This window comes from Ananas comosus, linkage group 23 (genome assembly GCF_001540865.1).
Source record: "Ananas comosus cultivar F153 linkage group 23, ASM154086v1, whole genome shotgun sequence".
NCBI lineage: Eukaryota > Viridiplantae > Streptophyta > Magnoliopsida > Poales > Bromeliaceae > Ananas > Ananas comosus.
The window spans coordinates 2,208,287-2,228,543 of record NC_033643.1 but is presented as its reverse complement, the minus strand read 5'-3'; the positions used below and the strand labels follow the sequence as shown (position 1 = coordinate 2,228,543).

Here is a 20,257-nt window from a genome sequence, read left to right as displayed (position 1 = left end):
ATATTTGCTATTCTTCATTGTTAGTTTTCACCATTAATTAGGCTAAATTACGTTTATGGTCTTCTCCTAGTTTCCACCACTATTTAAGGTTAAATTACATTTATGGTCTTCTCTCCAAGTGTAGATAATTAGTCTAGCCTGCTTCGAACTCAATTGCAGCTGGATATAAGAAAACTTCACATTAGTTTCCTAACTTAAATTTTTTGCTATTTCTGACTTAAGTTTTCTAAATTACTGCAATTAAGTAGCAAAGTCGAATTTAGTTGGTTAAATAATGATAAATCAATAATGTGATACTAATGTAATAGTGTTACAATTGATAGTGTGGCAATCACTAATATGCTACATCACTATCAGATTATTGAAATATCAAGATCTAACTAGCTAAATTAGATTAAAAATTTTAATTATAATAACTCAAAAAGTTTAAACAAGAAATCATAATTAATTTAAGTCTGAGAATCAAAATATTACTCAACTTAAAGTCAGAGGACTAAAAGTCCAATTTAACCATTATTTAAAAATATTGAAGAAGGGGAGCATCAAAAATATTTTCAAATATTTTTTTTTCATCTTTGAAAATATAAAAAATAGATATTTTTGCAAAGACAAGACCAATGTTTGTAGACATTATTTGTCTTTCCTACTAAACTTGTAGATACCGTTCTTCTCACTTTCAGCAGACTTTGTGACCTGACCACATCACATCACATCACATCATAATTAGCTCATCCAATATGTAATAGCATGACATATATCTCTTCTTTATTATACTTATTTATTTTTGTTGACCGTATCATAAAAAATAATTAAAAAATATTACAGATAAAAATAAATAAGAAAAACCAAACAAACCTCTTTTTTTTGTGTTTCAGATATCATTTCATTATATTGTCAAATTATATTATGTAAAATAATTATTATTTTTTAAAAAATTAAACTATTACAGAGTAATATTTTTAATATTTATATTCAACCTAATTCTACAAAGTAACTTTATTTTTAAAAAATAGCTAAGAAACTCCTGATATATTTTTAGTTTTGATTCTATTTTTTTTTTCTAGATCTTACTTATAGGCTTTTAGATTCAACAACTTTTTGCACTAGAAATTTATNAAAAAAAAAAAAATTATACTACTCTATAACCCAAGAAGCGGGGTTAGAATTCTGTTTTATATAATAGAATGATAAAAAATTTGATACAAAATGTTGATACTACCTAAAATATTATCCACTCACCTAAACAAATTAATTTTATTTAAAATGCAATTTTATTTTATAGATTTAAAGTCGGTTTAATTAAAATTTTAAGTTTTTTTTTTTAAAAAAAATATTAAGGGTGATGATATGACTTTGCGATTTAGTTTAAAATTTTTCAGTTATATATATATTATTATATTGATATATGTTTTTGTCCATATACATTTGTAAAAGCCCCTTAAATAAATTGAAGAAGCAATATCCATATCAAGCACTTATTTTTCTCAAAATATTTTTCATTTTAATTTTTCACTTTCAAGTTTATTGTTTTTTTGAAAATCCATATCAAGATAAGGTCAAAATAATATAGCCCCTATTTATGCTTCCATTTTCGTAATATATACGGTGGTCGCATGTTCTACTAATTAATTAAAGTATTATTCAAAGTAATGGTCACATTCTTGCTAATTAATTAATGAGTGCTCAACCACAAAAACTCTAGATATTTTTGTTTCAGTACAGTTGCAAAAAAATTAACTACATTAAATCATTCTTAGTTTGTAAATTATATTACGCCATAAAGAAAGGTACCACTAAAAGGTACATTGAACCATCCTTAGCTTGTGGGTTAGTTTATACCATAGAGAAAGATACCATTAAGATCAATAATTTCATTGCAATAATCACAAACCTTTCTTCAAGTTGTATATGACTTGACTCTACATCACTTTCATTACCCCACCAAATAGAATTCTCTTTCTCAATGCTCTCGTCCTTGAAATGGAAAACGGTGCGCAACATTACAATGAGAGACCCACCTTGATATTGAGATATATTGAGGTTCAAGCTAACTCCTCTTTTTTTCTTTTTTCTTTTTTTTTTTTTTTGACTATCAAGTCACTTTGTTCATTTTATTTAGAAATGAGTTTAAGTAAATATATGAAGCAACTAAGTTTCCAAACCTTGAATATATATATATATATATATATATATATATGGAGAGAGAGAGAGAGAGAGAGAGAGAGTCCGGCTGGAATACTATCATAGCACCATACATTTGGTACTATCAAATTTTTCTGCCGTTAGATTTAACTATTTGACTATTTTCACCCGTTAGATCATACTATTAAACCAACAACTCACTCAATCCTAGAGGCTCCATATCATCATAACCGTATATCTTTTAATCCAATGGTCAAAAAACTAATAGCACCAAATGCTTAGTGCTATTGATAGTATTCCAGCCCAGATCTATATATATATATATATATATATATATATAGATAGATATATATATATATATATAGAGAGAGAACTAAGCTGGAATACTATTAATAGCACCAATGACTTGGTGCTATTAAGTTTTCCGCTTTTGGATTAAAAGATGTGCGGTTAGGATAATGTGACCCCCTAGGGTTGAGTGGGTAGTTGGTTGAATCGTATAATCTAACGAGTAAAAATAATCAAAGGGTTAATCTAACGGCAAAAAATTATATATAAATATAATATTAAATTTATAATTATATAATAAATCCTGACCGTATAACTATTGATAGTCATAACTTCATACATACAAATTATTTTAATGATGTACTGCGAAACGAAGATCGTCCGTTAATTTGATTTACCTATTAAAAGTTAGAAAACTAATTTCATAATTTTTCAATATCAATTTAATCTATAAACGATAATCTAAAAATAAAATAGGTAAAATAAAAATATAATAAAAAATATGATTAGACTGAATTAAGATAAAGATACTGACTTTATTCAAATTAGTGAAAAAATTATTTCATTTAAAATTCATAAGATATTAATTGTTTTCAACGTTAAATTCACAAGCCAATCACTCGGCTATTAAAAATTAATTAATTTTGAGACATTATATATAATATAAGTAGGCAAGTACTAAGTCCTATCTATAATATTATATCTAATATAAATATATATCTATAACTCACAATATATCACTCACTATATCTATACTACCCTCCCCTACCCATACTATAATATAATTATTTGAGCTAGAATAACTTCAAAGTATCAAGGGGTGTGGTTTGAGTTTTTAACATTGATTTGACATGTAGGGTATGAAATGATGCGGTTGGTGTATGTTGTGCTAGAATGAATGTGTTTGAAGTTTTAACTCATCTGGATGAGATTTAGGGTTAGATGATTCGTGGGGTATGGGTGCTAGTGGAAATGTGTTGATATCTAAAGATTATTACCTAAACAAAGAGATAAAATCCAAAGGAACTAGAAACTAAAACTAAAATTTACTTTTTGAGATATTACTAGTCAATTTATAATAAATTAAATATATATAAATAAACTATAAAAATTCAACATAAGCTAGCATAACGACTGAAGATGAACGAGAAACAACAAAAGCCCAAAAGAGAGATCAATGATGACGATCTCATCAGGATTGGTGAGACCAAAAAGTTTGAGATCAACTTTGATGCCTTCGGTTCCTACATAATGAAGTCCACGAGAGAAGCAAGTAAGAAGGTCGAGAGCTTCGCGCAGCCGCTCCATTTCTCGCATGATATTTTATTAATAATAAAAAATAAAAATACAACGAAAAGACATACCACTCAACTAAGTCGGGCATGACCTATAAAAATTTTAAAAAAACAATCAAAAACACTAGCACCGTTTGGTTTGGGAATAGGAATAGGGATAGGTCCTTATCCCCTCCTTTATATCCAAACGCTAATTTTTTACCCGAGAATAGTAGTTCTCGGTTATCCCCACCAACACCTCCATTTTCTATATAAAACTTTCTAATATTTTTCTTATTCTCGGGAACAACCCAATTTTCATCTAAACGCTATTTTTCTTATCCCCATACTTGTACCTATCCCTGTAATAGCTATTTTTCTTATCCCCATACTCAATTATTTGCAATTTATAAATGCCCAAAATGCACTAAGACCATTTAATTTTCTTATAAATAGACTAGAGTAAAAGATAATTTACAGGATTGCTCTCTTCAAAATGACCCTCTATAAATACTGAGTAGTAGATAATACTTCAATATTGTTTTTGGGATAATTGCAGCTTATTCAAAGTTCGGATGATGATTTTGTGCTTTTTAAAGTTCAGGAGATGGATTTCAAATTGGTTAAAAGTTTATGCAAAAACTATATTAAGATATCATACACACACCACCAAAATTAAAACCATGCAATAGAAAAATAAAAAATCTAGAGAAAAATTTTTATTTTTTGAAATAGAGAATTCATCCAAAAAGTCTATAAAGCACCAACCGCTTGATACTCTTAAATCTAGATTATGCTGCTTAAACACATTCAAAGAATTTAGAATATTTGCTATTTTTAGGTGTTAGTTTTCACCATTATGTAAGGCTAAATTACATTTATTATGGTCTTCTCCCGTGTTAGTTTCCAACATTATTTAAGGCTAAATTACATTTATGGTCTTCTCCCCAAGAGAAGATAATTTAGTTTCGTGTGTTTCGAATATATGTGCATTTTATTTTTCTATTCTCTTTTTCAATTCTCTTTGATACTTTCGCATCCAACAAACTAATTTTTTTTCTTTTTTGTCATAACAAATATCAAAAACAAGACTATACCAAAAAAATGGGTTAAAATGTACATAAATCTTCAGAACTTTAGCTCTTTGCAAATAAACGTTCAAACTTTTGATTTTGACAATTATATACTCTAAACTTTATCAAATAACTTAATCGGCTCCTCTCCTACATGAACTAAACCAATTACATAGCCGTTTTAATCGGAATGAAAATCCAAATTACTCTTATGCAAAGGAAAATGCTACTATTTACACCTATATACAATTGTAATATTGCAACCTATGCATTTTAGGGTTCACAAAATTCTTTCAAATTTCAGTTTTTTAAAAAATTGATAAATAAGTAGAAGATAAGAGCCATTAGATGTGTAGGCCGGGTATAAATATAGACTAAGTCTAGAAGTGTACAAATAATATTGTTTGTGCAAATGCTACTCTCCCAATTTCGATTGTTTTCTCTACATGAGTCTGAAACAAATTCAAATTTATAAAAATAATTCAAACTTAACTGTTTTAAGATATGTGTAAAAATTAACATGGGTAGCCAAATGGAAGCTTTCTAAGGAGACATTATTAGAAAGCTTTCTACTCAAGTTCTATCCCTCTAAAAACGGATTCAAATCTATATTAAAATATGAAAATTATTTTTTTAATAAATAAACATATAAAGACTAAGTGCTTGGCTTAGCCACGTTTCTCAGTTGCTTTTTCTCTCTCTCTCTAAAAACAAGAGTTTTTTTCCATCCGTGGCCGTCGGATCAGCCACGTGGCGCCGATCCGCATAATCCCCAAACTAATTAGTTTGGGGACAATTTCCATAAAATTTTTTTCCCTATCAACGGTCATGTTCTTCTGTTTGCCAGGTCAAAGTAAACTTACTGCTCCTTAATTTTGAATCAACATTGTTTACTTCCACCGACTATCCCTAGAGCAAGTGGCAAAGGGCTTGGTGGTTGGTACCCGAGACCCAAGTTTGAATTCTAGTTGATTCATATTTTCAGCTAAATTTATTTCTAAATGAAATAAACGAAATGGATAGCATACTACTTATCTCTCAAAAAAAAAAAACATTGTGTACTTCTCTTTCAACTTATATTGAAAATTAGTTCTCCACAAATAAAGAAACACACATTGTGGATCTTAAAAGATAATAATAATTAACTAGCACCCATCGTTAATTTCCGGACATATTATATACCCTGTTTCCACTTCATTATGTAGAATTAATATTTTATATAATAAAAATATTTTGTGAAAGAAATTATCTTCGTGGTCAACTAGTGTGGAACCTTGCTAGTCCTCTTCCTTCAAAGCTGAATATAGATCGATAAACAATTTGCCAAAAGAGCGTTGTAATTAACAACTACCACTATATGGCTTCCTCCAAATCGAGAACTAAGTGCTCTCTCTCCTTGTTCTTCTACATCATCGTCTTTCATGTTATCATACAACATGCAACACCACTCTCCTTCAGCTTCAACTTTTCTGATCCCGAAACTTACGGGTCGAATATCAAATTGCAGTCCGACGCTTTCTGGAACGGGACTGTCATCAATCTTACGAAGGACACGCCCAGCAGCCAAGGCCGAGTGGTGTACGGCAATCCGGTGCTTCTTTGGGACGACGCCACGGGCGAGGTGGCTAGCTTTCACACTAGCTTCTCTTTCGTCATCCAAGCCATGAACCTGAGCTTTTACGGGGATGGGCTAGCGTTCTTCCTCTCCCCTTCCTGGCCGGTGTTCCCCAGCTTCGGCAGTGGTGGCTACCTCGGCCTCTTCGACGGTAGAACCGCTCTGAACTCGATGCAGAATCAGATGGTGGCCGTCGAGTTCGACACCTACCGGAATGACTGGGATCCGAGCGCCTGTCACGTTGGTGTTGATATCAATTCCATCAACTCTACGGTGTACAAGGAATTGCCGGATATCACCAGAAGCCGCACCTACGCGACCGCGTCAATCGACTACGATAACACTACGGAATATTTGAGTGTCTTGCTTTCTTTCCACGGTAATCCGAACTACACTAGGCCTTTCCGCCTCTCTTACCTCGTTGATTTGAAGGCAGTACTTCCCCACGAGGTGACCGTAGGCTTCTCAGCTGCCACTGGCAACGCCTTCGAGCTGCATCAGATCCTGTACTGGAATTTCAGCTCAACTTTGGAAAGGAAGAGTAATCGTACGATTCCGAGCCCACCAACACAACCGGCCCCTCCGTCATCAACTGACTCTGGCAAAAGTAATGTCGGAGTTGTTGCCGGCTCGGCCGCCGGGGTAGTCGCTCTGCTCTGTTTGATTGCGGCAGTTTGGTTTCTTTCGTCGCGTAAGAAGGCCAACACGGGGAAGGAAGAAGGCAGCAGCAAGGACAACGAGGATGATCTGATCAACGAGGAGTTCCAGAGAGGTAGTGGACCCCAGAGGTTTCCTTACAGCGATTTGGTTGCCGCGACAAACAACTTCGACGAGGCAGAGAAGCTTGGGCAGGGCGGCTTTGGTTCCGTGTACAAAGGGTTCCTGAGGTCCGCAAACCTTCCCGTAGCCATCAAAAGAATCTCCAAGGAGTCGAAACAAGGACTGAAGGAGTACACGTCCGAGATCAATACGATAAGCCGACTGCGGCATCCGAATCTGGTGCAGCTCATAGGCTGGTGCCACAGGCGCGGAGATTTCATGCTGGTTTACGAGTTGATGCCCAACGGAAGCCTAGATTCCTATCTCTACAGTGAAGAGAGACTACTGCCGTGGACGGCGAGATACAACATAGCACAAGGCTTGGCCTCCGCTTTGCTGTATCTTCACGCCGAGTGGGAGCAGTGCGTGGTGCACCGGGGCATCAAGTCGAGCAACATCATGCTGGATTCGTCGTTCAGCGCTAAGCTCGGCGACTTCGGGCTGGCGTGGCTTGTTGACCTTGACCGCGGCTCGCAAACCACGGTTCCGGCGGGCACCTTGGGATACCTGGCCCCAGAATGTTTCATCACTGGAAAGGCCAGTAAGGAGACCGACATCTTCAGCTTCGGTGTCGTCTTACTCGAAATCGCTTGCGGGAGAAAGTGCATAGTCCAGACAGAGGTTGGGAGGAAAGTTAGCCTGGTTGAGTGGGTCTGGGATCTGTATGGAAGGAAGTCAGTTCTTGAAGCAGCCGACGAGCGTCTGAACGGCGATTTCGAAGAACCGGAAATGGAGAGTTTGATGGTTGTGGGGTTATGGTGCGCCCACCCAAATTATAATCGACGACCGTCGATCAAACAAGTAATCGGTGTTTTGCGCTTTGAAATTCCATTGCCTGCTCTTCCTCCTAAGATGCCGGGGCTGGTGACCGCGCCGCCGCCGGCGGATCTATCAAGTTTCAATTACACCTCATCGTCATCCACTGGAGCATCGGCTACCGCCGTTTCTGTATCTACTAACTCGACCGCTGCATCTGAATCCTCCTCATCTTTGCTACTTAAATAATAGTTGATAAAACTCAACATTGTGCATGTTGCAATTTGTTTTCTTTCTTCTTCTTTTTTTTTTTTCTTTAATTTGTGTTTTGATGTTTTAGAGCTATTGTGAGTAATAACACGGATTTTACTTGCAAATTTTTTTTTAGACGACCATTTGCAGTTATAAAATGCCCAAATGCAGTAAAAAGGCCATTTCCTTGTAGACTAGAGTAAAAGATAAATTATAGGATTTCTCTCTTCAAAATGACCCTCTAGAAATACTGATGTAGCATTTCTCAATACTACATCAGTATTGAGAAATACAATTCTCAATACTCTTCTCCTTGAAGTGGATAAAGGTGAACAACATTACAATTCTCAATAATCCCATGACGGCTTATTGCAACTTGATGCCTTTGTTTTCCCAGCAAGTTTGCTTATGTTTGTGTTGAATTAATGCAAAATGATTGTTCTTCCTTTTGGCACGTGTAAGAATAGCATGTCATTAATTTGCAACATATAATAGGTCTAAATGCAGATGATTATTTGAGATTTTTTTTTTATTTTTAAGAGAAAAATTAACATGTCATTCATTTCGTTTAATTTTACCAGGAATGAAGTAAAGCTAGAAGTATGAACAACTGGGCTTCAGACTTGGGGCTTAAAAGACCATTTTCTCATACGGAAGGCTGGAGTAAAGATAATTTATAGGCTTTTCTCTTCAAAATAAACCTCAAGAAAATATTGATTTAACACATAATACTTACAACATTTTTTAAAAAAACTAGAGTGCAAATCTCTCAGTTCTCTAATATATGATGTCTTAGAACCTATCAAAAACAAAACATTGCCCAAAAAAAGTGGATAAAATATATAAAGATCTGTTAAGTTTTAAAGTGAATTTTTTGTCTTTTATTTGGTTAAGTTATGTTTTTCTATGTGTTCTCATTACTTGCTCATGCATCTCACATAGCCCAAAAATCATCCATAGCATACATGTTGACTTTCATCTACATCTTCCACCTTTCAACTACCATTCATAAATATACTACACTTTCCAACCTTCCACACCCTTTTGCATTCTTATCTTTGACCCAAGAGCTAATATCTTGAACTCATAAATTCTCTTGGTTTATGTGAGTGGCATGCATGCATCTAATGAGAACATGTGAACTTAGTTGTATTTTCACCACCTTTTGGACTAAGCTTATGTGTGTGAGAATCCCTTTAATTTTAATTAAGAGAAAGTGTGTCTTGTTCTCCATTGTTCTTGTTCTTCTTCTCTAGTTTGGTTTGATCTTGGGCTAGTGGTATTCTTGATCCACTATTTGAAGTAGTGGGTTTCCAATCTTCGGATCTCGCTATTTCGTTACAAGATCTTCTTAACTTTTTTTACAAATAGGCGTCTGTAACTGCCTAGTGCACTCGGATAAAGAGCGGTGCCGGAGTAGCGGCGGAGGAGAGAGAGAGAGAGAGAGAGAGAGAGAGAAAGCCGACGAAGTAGTAGTAGAAGAGGGGCAGAAAATTAGGGTGGAAGAATCTAGAACCAACAGGATCCAGGGGATCCAAGGAATAAGGAGAAGGGTGAATTCACAGCAGGTGGTTGGTTGGACAGCGAGTTGCCGACGGACGAAGAGCAGACCTGAGTTCGGACTGTCAAGTTCTATCGGGCTTGCGAGGCTCGCTTTCCTAACGAGCCCGATGGGATCAGCCCAATACCATGTCAGCCCATTTATTTAGTAGTTTCTCTGTAACTAATATAATATGGCTAGGGCTACTATACTCTTATAAGTATAGATTTTTTGTACCCATAAATTTTCGGCCGTTAGACGAAAAGATATGCGGTTAGGATGATAGTAATATCCGGTTAGAATGATAGTGATCTTTTAAGCTTGAGTGAGTTGTTGGTTGAATATTACAACCTAACGAATAGAAATGATTAAATAGATAGATCTAACGGCTGAAAACTTATGAATAAAAAAAATTTTAATACTCATAAAGAGTATAGTTTTCTGACTCATATAGTCTTGTTTCTATTAAGTAGGCTAACATAATTACTTCAATCATGTAATTAGGGAAGGGGGCTATATAGGCCTGCCAATGTAATTAATGAATATAAGAATTAATATAAAATACTTCCTCCCCAAGCCTTCTTCTCCTTTCTTCATTCTTCTCTCTCCCTCGCCCCTTCTCTTCCCCTCTTCTCATCAATTTCCCAATATCTGATGCATCTTTTCTCTCTAATTCTCCTTCTAGTATCCTTTCCCTCACCCAATTACCTGAATCCGATCCAACCATCATCCTCGTCACCGACTAAGCCTCAGAGCGATCTCATCATTGGCGGCTGCTCGTCGTCCGGAATATTACAATTTCTGAACTTTTAATTTTGACAATTACATTATTTAAAGTTTATCAAATAGTTCAACTGGTCCTCTCCTAAACGACTTACTAATTACACAACTATTTTAACCAGAATGAAATAATCCAAATTACTCTTATGCAAAGAAAAATGCTACCTTTCCGCCTATATATAATTGTTATCTTACAATCTATGCATTCTAGGGTTCACAAAAATTTTTGGGTTGTTAATTGAAAAAATAATAAGATAAGTAAAAAATAAGAGCCATTAGATAAGTTTTTTTTTTTTTTTTTGAGAGAGAAATGTAGCTAGCTACCTGCTTCATTCATTAGAAAAATGAATTAGGCTTACAAAATGGAGACAGCCAGGGCCTCCTAAAGGAAAAAAAATGGGAACGAAAAGCAAGAATAAAGTAAGTAAAGAGTACAAAAGCAAGGCGGGACAAAAGCGAAAAGTAAGTAAAAGTGCAAAAGCAAAAAGAAGGAGACGCCCAAGAGACCGAAGAGCATAGGCAGAGTTACTGGATACTCGTTTTCCAGTCAGACACTAGGAGTCTGACGCGCTCAAGTGCACGGGGAGGGTAGGGGAGCTTAGCTCGGAAAATGAAGTCGTTCCTCTCAGTCCAAATGACCTACCAAATCGCTATAAGTAGAGTTAAGGCTTCAAATCTTCTCTGGAAGTCTGGTAAACTGAGCAATCTAGACCACAACTCTGTCGCCTCTGCCGAGGGTTCAAGCAAGACATTCGGGCCGTCCACGCAGAGGAGTAGGAATCGAATGAAGACACAAGCGGTCGTAAGGTGGTCGCAGTTTTCCGAGGTAGCGGCACAGAGTACACATAATTGTTCCGCGATCCATCCACGTTTATGTAGACGATCAGCCGTCAGGATTCTCTTTTTCAGAAGCAACCAAAGGAATACTATGATTTTGGCCGGGATTTTAAGTTTCCATATAGTAGAACTCGCATCATCCCGTAAACCGTCGTCCGTGAGGAACAAATAGAGTGATCTGACGAAGAATTGTTAGCTAGGGGTCCAGTGCCATTTGGTTGTGTCCGCCTTGTTGGTGGGACGGGAGGGCCGAAGCATTCCCTTGAGGAGAGTGATCTGCCTACGCCAAGCCACTGAGGGGGCCCCTGTAGTTCTCCGACAGATGTAACGCCACCGCCAGCCGTTTGGGTTCCAGCATTGGGCCACGCTTGCGTCCTTGTGCTTGATATGATCAAATATATTCGCGAGGAGCGTGCGTAAGGGGGTTTCTCCCGTCCAGATATCTAACCACAACCTGATATCGCTACTGCCTCCTAGGTCATAGCTCACACTGCATTTGAAAATGTCGCGGCAGTGCAACACTCCCCTCCACCATTGCGAGTAGGGGACGAAAGATCTATGGGGTGTAAAGTTGGTCGGGTGTAAATGTAGACCTAGTCTAAAAGTGGAGGGGTAACGTTGCTCCTGTGCAAAAGTTACTCTCCCAATTTAGATCGTTTTCTCTGTAGGGTTCTAAAACAGATTCGAATCTAAAAAAAAAAAAAAATCGAACTTAATGTTTTTTAGATATGTGTAAGAATTAACATGTGCCAGCAAATCGAGAGCTCCCTAATAAAATATTGTCTACTGATGCTTTGCCTGTCTAGAATAAATTAGGATTTGTATACAAAAAATCAAAATTAATCTTTTTAAAATATAAACAAAAACTAATGCATGACATTAAATATGTGCTTTCCAACAAGGCATTGCTTAGGAGCCCCCTACTAGAATTTTTTTTTGGAAAGTAGTACTTATAATAGTAAGGAATAATTTCAAGTCAAACTCGACGGCTTTATATACGTGTAACATAAAATTTTACTTAATTTGCAGTTATCGTTTGGGATTGCGGGGAGATTGCGTTACGTGCGGTGAAAAAGTACGTTGAAAAAATATGCTATTTGTTGTTCCGCATATCGCGATGAGTCGGTTACGATATATTTTTTGTTGTCTCACTGAAAAACGTAGAAACATATCCCTATATACTTTTTTCTCAACTTTATTATATCTAAAAGCGTTAGATAGATCTCAATATAAAACTAAGCCTTAGAATAATTTGTTGCCCGCTTTTATTTCAGACGGTAGATCTTGAGTTTGAATCTCACGACGCATGGAAAAGGGTGTATCCCTGTAGTCTTTAATTAACTCGTTAATTACAGCTATTACTAACAAGGCGCGCGTAATTAGTTACGTCCTAGTCATGTTGCCAGGTTGGACTCATGCGTAATTGTCTACTCTTTTACTTATTTCGCTTTTATCAAAGTAGACTCAACTATCGAGTACTCCCTTTTTAACTTATTTATTATTGCAAGTTGGTTCACGACCAATAAGCAAACACACATTTTGGACCTTAAGAGATGATAATAATTAACTAACTCCCATTGTTAATTTTCTACTATATCATTTTATATAATTAAAAATATTTTGTAAAAAAGTTAGTTTCGTGGTCAACTAATGCCGAGCCCAATCCTCTTCGTACCAAGCTTAATATAGAGAAACAATTTGCTAGAAGCGATCATTGCAAACGACTACGACTATATGGCTTCCTCCAAATCGAGAACTGATAAGTGCTTCCTCTCTTTGTTCTTCTGCGTCACCATCTTTCATCTTATCATACCACCTGCAACACCCCTCTCTTTCAGCTTCAACTTCTCCGATCCCAAAATTAACATGTCGCTTATCCAACTCCAGGCTGACGCCGTCTGGAACCGCACTGTCATCAACCTCTCGAAGGACTCGAGCAATTCCATCAGCAACAGCCAGGGCCGAGCGGTGTACAGCAATCCGGTGCTTCTTTGGGACGACGCCACCGGCGAGGTGGCTAGCTTTCACACTAGCTTCTCTTTCATCACCCAAGTCATGAACCTGAGCTTTTACGGGGATGGGCTAGCGTTCTTCCTCTCCCCTTACCCGTCGGCGGTCCCTAGTTTCACTGGTGGCGGCTACCTCGGCCTCTTCGACAATACAACCGCTCTGAACCCAACGCAGAATGAGTTGGTGCCGGTCGAGTTCGACACCTTCAAGAATTACTGGGATCCGAGCGCCTGTCACGTTGGTATTGATATCAATTCCATCAACTCTACGGCGTATGAGAACTTGCCGAATATCACCAGAAGAAGCACCCGTGCGACCATGTCAATCGACTATGATAGCACTACGAAAAATCTGAGTGTGTTGCTTTCTTTTGACGGTAATCCGAACTACACTAGTCCTTTCAACCTCTCTCGTCTAGTTGATTTGAGCGCAATACTTCCCCAGAAGGTGACCGTCGGCTTCTCAGCCGCCATTGGCGCCGCCGGCGAGCTCAATCAGATCCTGTACTGGAAGTTCAACTCAACTTTGCAAAGGAAGAGTAATATTACGATTACGAGCCCACCAACACAACCGGCCCCTCTGCTGACTAACTCTGGCAAACGTTACGTCGGAGTTGCGGCTGGCTCGGCCGCTGGCATAGTCGCTCTGCTCTGTTTGGTTGTGGCAGTTTGGTGCTGTCTTTCATCGCGTAAGAAAGTCAACATGACAGAGGAAGAAGAAGGTGGCATGGACGATGAGGATGATCTGATCGACGATGAGTTCGAGAGAGGTAGGGGACCCCAGAGGTTTCCTTACAGCGAATTGGCTGCCGCGACAAACAACTTCGACGAGGCAGAGAAGCTTGGGCAGGGAGGCTTTGGTTCCGTGTACAAGGGGTTCCTGAGGTCCGCAAACCTTCCCGTAGCCATCAAAAGAATCTCCAAGGAGTCGAAACAAGGACTGAAGGAGTATACATCCGAGATCAAAACGATAAGCCGACTGCGGCATCGGAATCTAGTGCAGCTCATAGGCTGGTGCCACAGACGCGGAGATTTCTTGCTGGTCTACGAGTTGATGCCCAACGGAAGCCTCGATTCCTATCTCTATAGCAAAGAGAGGCTACTGCCGTGGTCGGCAAGATACAATATTGCGCAAGGCCTAGCCTCCGCTTTGCTGTATCTTCACACCGAGTGGGAGCAGTGCGTGGTGCACCGAGACATCAAGTCGAGCAACATCATGCTGGATTCGTCGTTCAGCACTAAGCTCGGCGACTTCGGGCTGGCGCGGCTCGTCGATCACGACCGGGGCTCGCAAACGACGGTTCCGGCGGGCACGTTGGGATACCTGGCCCCCGAATGCTTCATCACCGGAAAGGCCAGTAAGGAGACCGACATCTTCAGCTTCGGAGTCGTCTTGCTCGAAATCGCTTGCGGGAGAAAGTGCTTAGTCCAGACGGAGGTTCCAAGCAAAGTTAGCCTGGTTGAGTGGGTCTGGGATCTGTATGGAAGTAAATCAGTTCTCGAAGCAGCCGACGAGCGTCTCAACGGCGATTTCATCGAACCAGAAATGGAGAGCTTGATGATTGTGGGGTTGTGGTGTGCCCACCCAGATTATAATCGACGACCGTCCATCAAACAAGCAATCGGCGTTTTGCGCTTCGAAATTCCCTTGCCTGCTCTTCCTCCTAAGATGCGGGAGCTGGTGTCCGCGCCGCAATTGGATCTACCGAATATCTCATCATCATCCGCTGGAACATCGGCTAGAGACGTTTCTACGTCTGCTAACTCAACCGCCGCATCTGCATCCTCCTCATCTTCACTCCTTAATAATAGTTGATAAAACTCAACATCGTGCATGTTGCAATGTGTTTTCTTTCTTCTTTTTTTTTTTCAGTATATGTTTTGATGTTTTAGTGCGATTGTGAGTAATGTGGTTTTTTACTTCTATGTTCCTCAGCAAGGTACTAGGAATAAGGCAATAATGTCAATCGTAGCTTTGCTTTCCGAGCTAGGTTATTGATATATGTTTGTAATTGCAATCTTTTTAATATTTTATAAGAGTGGCATGTTAATCAGTTGCTTGTGTTGGGAACCGGATGGATCGTCCGTCATGTGCTACCAACAAAGATACACGAAAAATAGAGAAAATCGACCGAACGGTAAAAAAAATAAATGCAGAAAGAAGAAACCAAGATTTACGTGGTTCGGCAATTGCCTACGTCCACGGGAAGAGCGAGAGAGATGTATTCCACTATATGAAGAAATAGAAGTACAAGCTTACACCTTATGTCTTCTCCGGATAAAAAATCAAGAACCTTATGGTGAATCCCACCTTTCTTGTTCCAACGAAAACTCCAAGAAAATACCGAAAAAGCTTTTCGTAAAACCGAAAAGACCAAATTAGAGAAGTATAGAAACTCTAACCAAATTCCTTTATGCCGTTGCTTCGAAGAATCCGAACCGCTCAGGCAATTGGTTGAGAACCGCCGCTCCGCCGCCAACGTCAATCCGTCGCATGCGTGCTACCGCGCATCTCTTTTTCTTGCTACCGTACGGCTATAGGAAGCTGTGAATTAATTAGCCCGATGCTAATTAAATTTCTACCACATGACGCATCGTACGGTTCACCCCAGCATGAATATATAGTGCTAATTAACCCGGTCAAAAGTCAACCAATGTTAATTGGAGTCGGTTTGAGAAGTATAAACCGAATATGGTTTTGATGCATGCAATCCCAATATTAATTAGATTCAGCCTCATCTCTTACACCAACGTGAATCAACTTTAAGAATTAATATATTCCGTAGACCCGGTGCATGGACAAAACCAATAAAAAAGAAGGCATATCTTTAACATTCTCCACCTTGACTTCTTTTTTACTTCATTACTCTCTCTCATCTTATCGCCCCCTCTCCCTGAGGCATTCAGTCATTAGCAGTCATGCAAATTAGCCAAGTTTAGACAGTGTCTAAACTTATCCGCTGTTACCGGCTTTGTCATGATGTCAGCTACATTATCCTTTGTGGAAACCTTTATAAGCTGAATTTCTCCATCATCCTCATTAGTGAGCTCCCGTAATTTGTGATACTTGATTTCTATGTGCTTTGTCCTCCCATGGTAAACTGGATTCCTGGCGAGACATATAGCACTCTGACTATCACAACCGATAATCATTTTTTCCTGCATGATCCCGAGTTCACCAACCAAGCCTCTAAGCCAGACTGCTTCCTTAGCTGCTTCAATTGCCGCCATATACTCCGCTTCTGTAGTTGACAAGGCTACAGTGCGCTGCAACGTAGATTTCCAACTGATAGGTCCGCCGCCCAGCAGAAAGACGTAACCTGTAATAGACCTACGCTTGTCCAAATCACCCGCATAGTCGGAATCTACAAACCCCTTCACTTCATCATTACCAGAATCTTTCGAGTAGAGAATACCTTTATCTGATGTGCCCTTCAGATACCGCAAAATCCACTTCACGGCCTCCCAGTGTTGTTTTCCTGGATTCGACATATACCGACTGACAACACTAACTGCATGTGAAAGATCAGGCCTAGTGCAGATCATAGCATACATCAGGCAACCGACTGCACTAGCATATGGTATCTTTGACATAGAAGTAATCTCCTCATCCGTCTTGGGACACATCTCCTCAGAAAGTTTGAAGTGTTGGGCTAATGGAGTCTTGACCGCCTTCGCCTCTGACATATTAAATTGCTTTATAATAGCTCGTATATATGTCTTCTGCGATAACCATAACTTACCCTGTATGCGGTCGCGTCTGATCTCCATACCTAGGATTTTCCTAGCACCTCCTAGGTCCTTCATGTCAAATTCTCGGCTCAACTGATCCTTTAATTGTTGCACTTCATTCGGATTCTTAGCTGCTATAAGCATATCGTCTACATATAGCATAAGCAGAATAAACGAACCATCTTCAAGCCTCCGATAGTAGACACAACTGTCATATAAACTTCTGCTATAACCATGCTCGATCATAAACCCGTCAAACCGCTTATACCACTGCCTCGGTGCCTGCTTCAACCCGTAGAGAGATCTTTTCAGTTTGCACACCAGATTCTCCTTCCCCGGCTGAACAAAACCTTGAGGTTGTTCCATATAAATTTCTTCTACTAGATCCCCATGAAGAAATGCGGTTCGAACGTCAAGCTGCTGAAGCTCTAAATCAAACATAGCCACCATAGCTAGAAGCATCCTAATTGACGCGTGTTTTACCACCGGTGAGAAAATCTCATTGAAATCAACTCCCTTTACTTGCGCATAGCCCTTGGCTACTAACCGCGCCTTGAATTTTTCTGGTTCTCCATCTGCACCCTGCTTCTTTTTGTAGATCCACTTGCAACCGATAGATCTCTTCCCTTCCGGTAATGGAATCAGATCCCATGTCTGATTCTTCTGTAGAGACTCCATCTCTTCTGTCATAGCCGCCATCCATCTGCCACTATCTCTGTCCTGCATCGCCTCCTGATAGGAAGTGGGATCATCTGATGTAATTAATAAGGCATAAGATACTATATCCTCCAACCTGTACCGTAAAGGTGGACGAATCTGTCTCCTTTCCCTTCCTTTAGCGATAGAGTAGGGCTCCTCCGAAGTGCTTTCAATCGGATCGCTTTGTGTACCATGATCATCCTGATAGTGGGGCTGCTCCACCTGATCATCTACACCCTCTTGCCGCTCCACCTGGATCTGCGTAGTTTTTGACTGTTCTTCACGTTGAGCCTCCTGATGATCCTTACGCGGCATAGCTTTTTCGTCAAAAACTACGTCCCTGCTAATCACCTTCTTCTTGGCGATAGGGTCCCACAGCTTGTATCCTTTAACACCCATATCGTACCCAAGAAATATGCAGGGCTTTGACTTCGAATCTAATTTTGTGCGCTGATTTTCCTGGATATGGACATAAGCAGGACAACCAAAGACCCGTAAGGAGGAATAATCTGCAAGTTTACCTGTCCATACTTCCTCCGGTGTTTTGAGTTCGATTGCTGTGGCGGGAGATCGATTAATAATATAGCACGCCATATCTACTGCTTCAGCCCAGAACTCCTTTGGCAAATCTGCACATAACCTCATGGATCTGGCACGTTCTAGCAATGTCCGGTTCATCCTTTCTGCTACCCCATTCTGCTGTGCAGTACCTGGAACCGTGTAATGACGTACAATACCTTCATCCTTGCAGAATTTCTTAAACTCCCGAGAAGTGAACTCTCCACCATTGTCCGTTCGAAGAACCTTGACCTGCTTCCCAGTTTGTTTCTCCACCTCATTCTTCCAATGTCTGAACTTTATAAATGCCTCAGACTTTTCCTTCATGAAGAATACCCAAACCTTACGGGAGAAATCATCGATAAATGTAATAAAATATCGCGCACCACCTTTCGAAGTCACCGGAGCCGGTCCCCACACGTCCGCATGGATATACTCAAGTATACTTTTACTTTTATGACTGGAGGTCCTGAAACTCAACCTTTTCTGTTTTCCAAATAAACAAAATTTGCAGAAATTAAGTTTACAGGATTTAATACCTTTGAGTACTCCCCTTTTATGCAGTTCCAACATCCCTCTTTCACTCATGTGGGCTAGTCTCATGTGCCAGAGCTCCGTATCATCAGCATCATGATCTTCTGAGGATGTTACCGCAACGCCTCCAATCACCGACTCGCCGATCAGCCTGTACAGATTCCCTTTCTTCTCTCCCTTCATGACGACCATGGCACCCTTTTTAACCTTGACGACTCCACCTGAAATGCTAATAGAACAGCCAGTAGAGTCAAGAGTACCAAGTGATATAAGATTTAACCTGAGATCCGGAATGTGTCTCACATCCGTTAACGTCCTCACCACACCATCAAACATCTTTATTTTTACTGTTCCGATACCGACCATCTTGCAGCTAGTGCGATTACCCATCATAACACTACTGCCTTCACAAGACTTATAAGTATCAAATAAAGACCTGTTTGGAGACATGTGATAAGAACAACCAGAATCTAATATCCAGTCACCGTGAGAGTCAGAATCTGTTGTAACCGTCAAGACGTCCTGACCGGAATCACTGGCTACGCTCGCCGTATCTGCAGAGGAATTCTGATTTCGCAGCCAAGCCTTCCTCTTTTCGCAGTTCTTTTTCATGTGGCCCTCTTTCTTACAGAAGTAACACTTCACCTTTTTCGATTTTGACTTGGAACGGGATCTTCCTTTACCTGCATCACGTTCTCTTGATCGTCCCCTTCCTCCACTTGTATCATTTACGACCAAACCTGCACTGCTTTCTTCGGTACTCGCCTGCAACCTGATCTCTTCAGATAAAAGTGTCGATGTAACATCTTCCATCTTTAGAGTTTGCTTCCCGTACAGTATGGTGGTCACCAAGTGATTGTAGGACGACGGAAGTGATGTAAGAAAAATCAACGCCTTATCGTCCTCGTCAACCTTGACATTAATGCTGAGCAAATCCGCAATAATTTTATTAAAGGTGTTCAAGTGTTCCGTTATTGCCGTACCTTCCTTCATGCGTAGCCCATATAATTTTTGCTTTAGGTACAGCACGTTCGAGAGGCTTTTGGTCATGTACAGCTTCTCTAGCTTGTTCCACATGCCGACTGTAGTTTCTTCATCCATTACGTTATACATCACCTCATCTGCTAGACACAATATAATTGTATTCACCGCCCGCAGATCAATATCCTCCCAATCTTCGTCGCTCATCGATGTCGGCTTTTTCGATTTTCCGAGCAACGCCTTATGAAGGCCCTGTTGAACCAGAAGGGCTTTCACTCTTCTCTGCCAGAGACCGAAGTTTCCTTTACCGTCAAATTTCTCCACCTCAAACTTGGAAGACGAGACTTTCGACATCTCTGATGTAGCAC

The 20,257-nt window shown here is 39.4% G+C and overlaps 2 protein-coding genes across 2 annotated transcripts; both read left to right on the top strand.

Moving 5' to 3' along the window:
• On the top strand, window positions 6,014-8,216 carry LOC109728352 (L-type lectin-domain containing receptor kinase IX.1-like). The gene has a single exon (XM_020258740.1). It carries the CDS (start codon window positions 6,135-6,137, stop codon window positions 8,214-8,216), a length of 2,082 nt encoding a protein of 693 aa, XP_020114329.1. The 5' UTR covers window positions 6,014-6,134.
• On the top strand, window positions 13,155-15,414 carry LOC109728264 (L-type lectin-domain containing receptor kinase IX.1-like). The gene has a single exon (XM_020258633.1). The coding sequence runs from the start codon at window positions 13,243-13,245 to the stop codon at window positions 15,199-15,201; it is 1,959 nt and encodes a 652-aa protein (XP_020114222.1). The 5' UTR covers window positions 13,155-13,242; the 3' UTR covers window positions 15,202-15,414.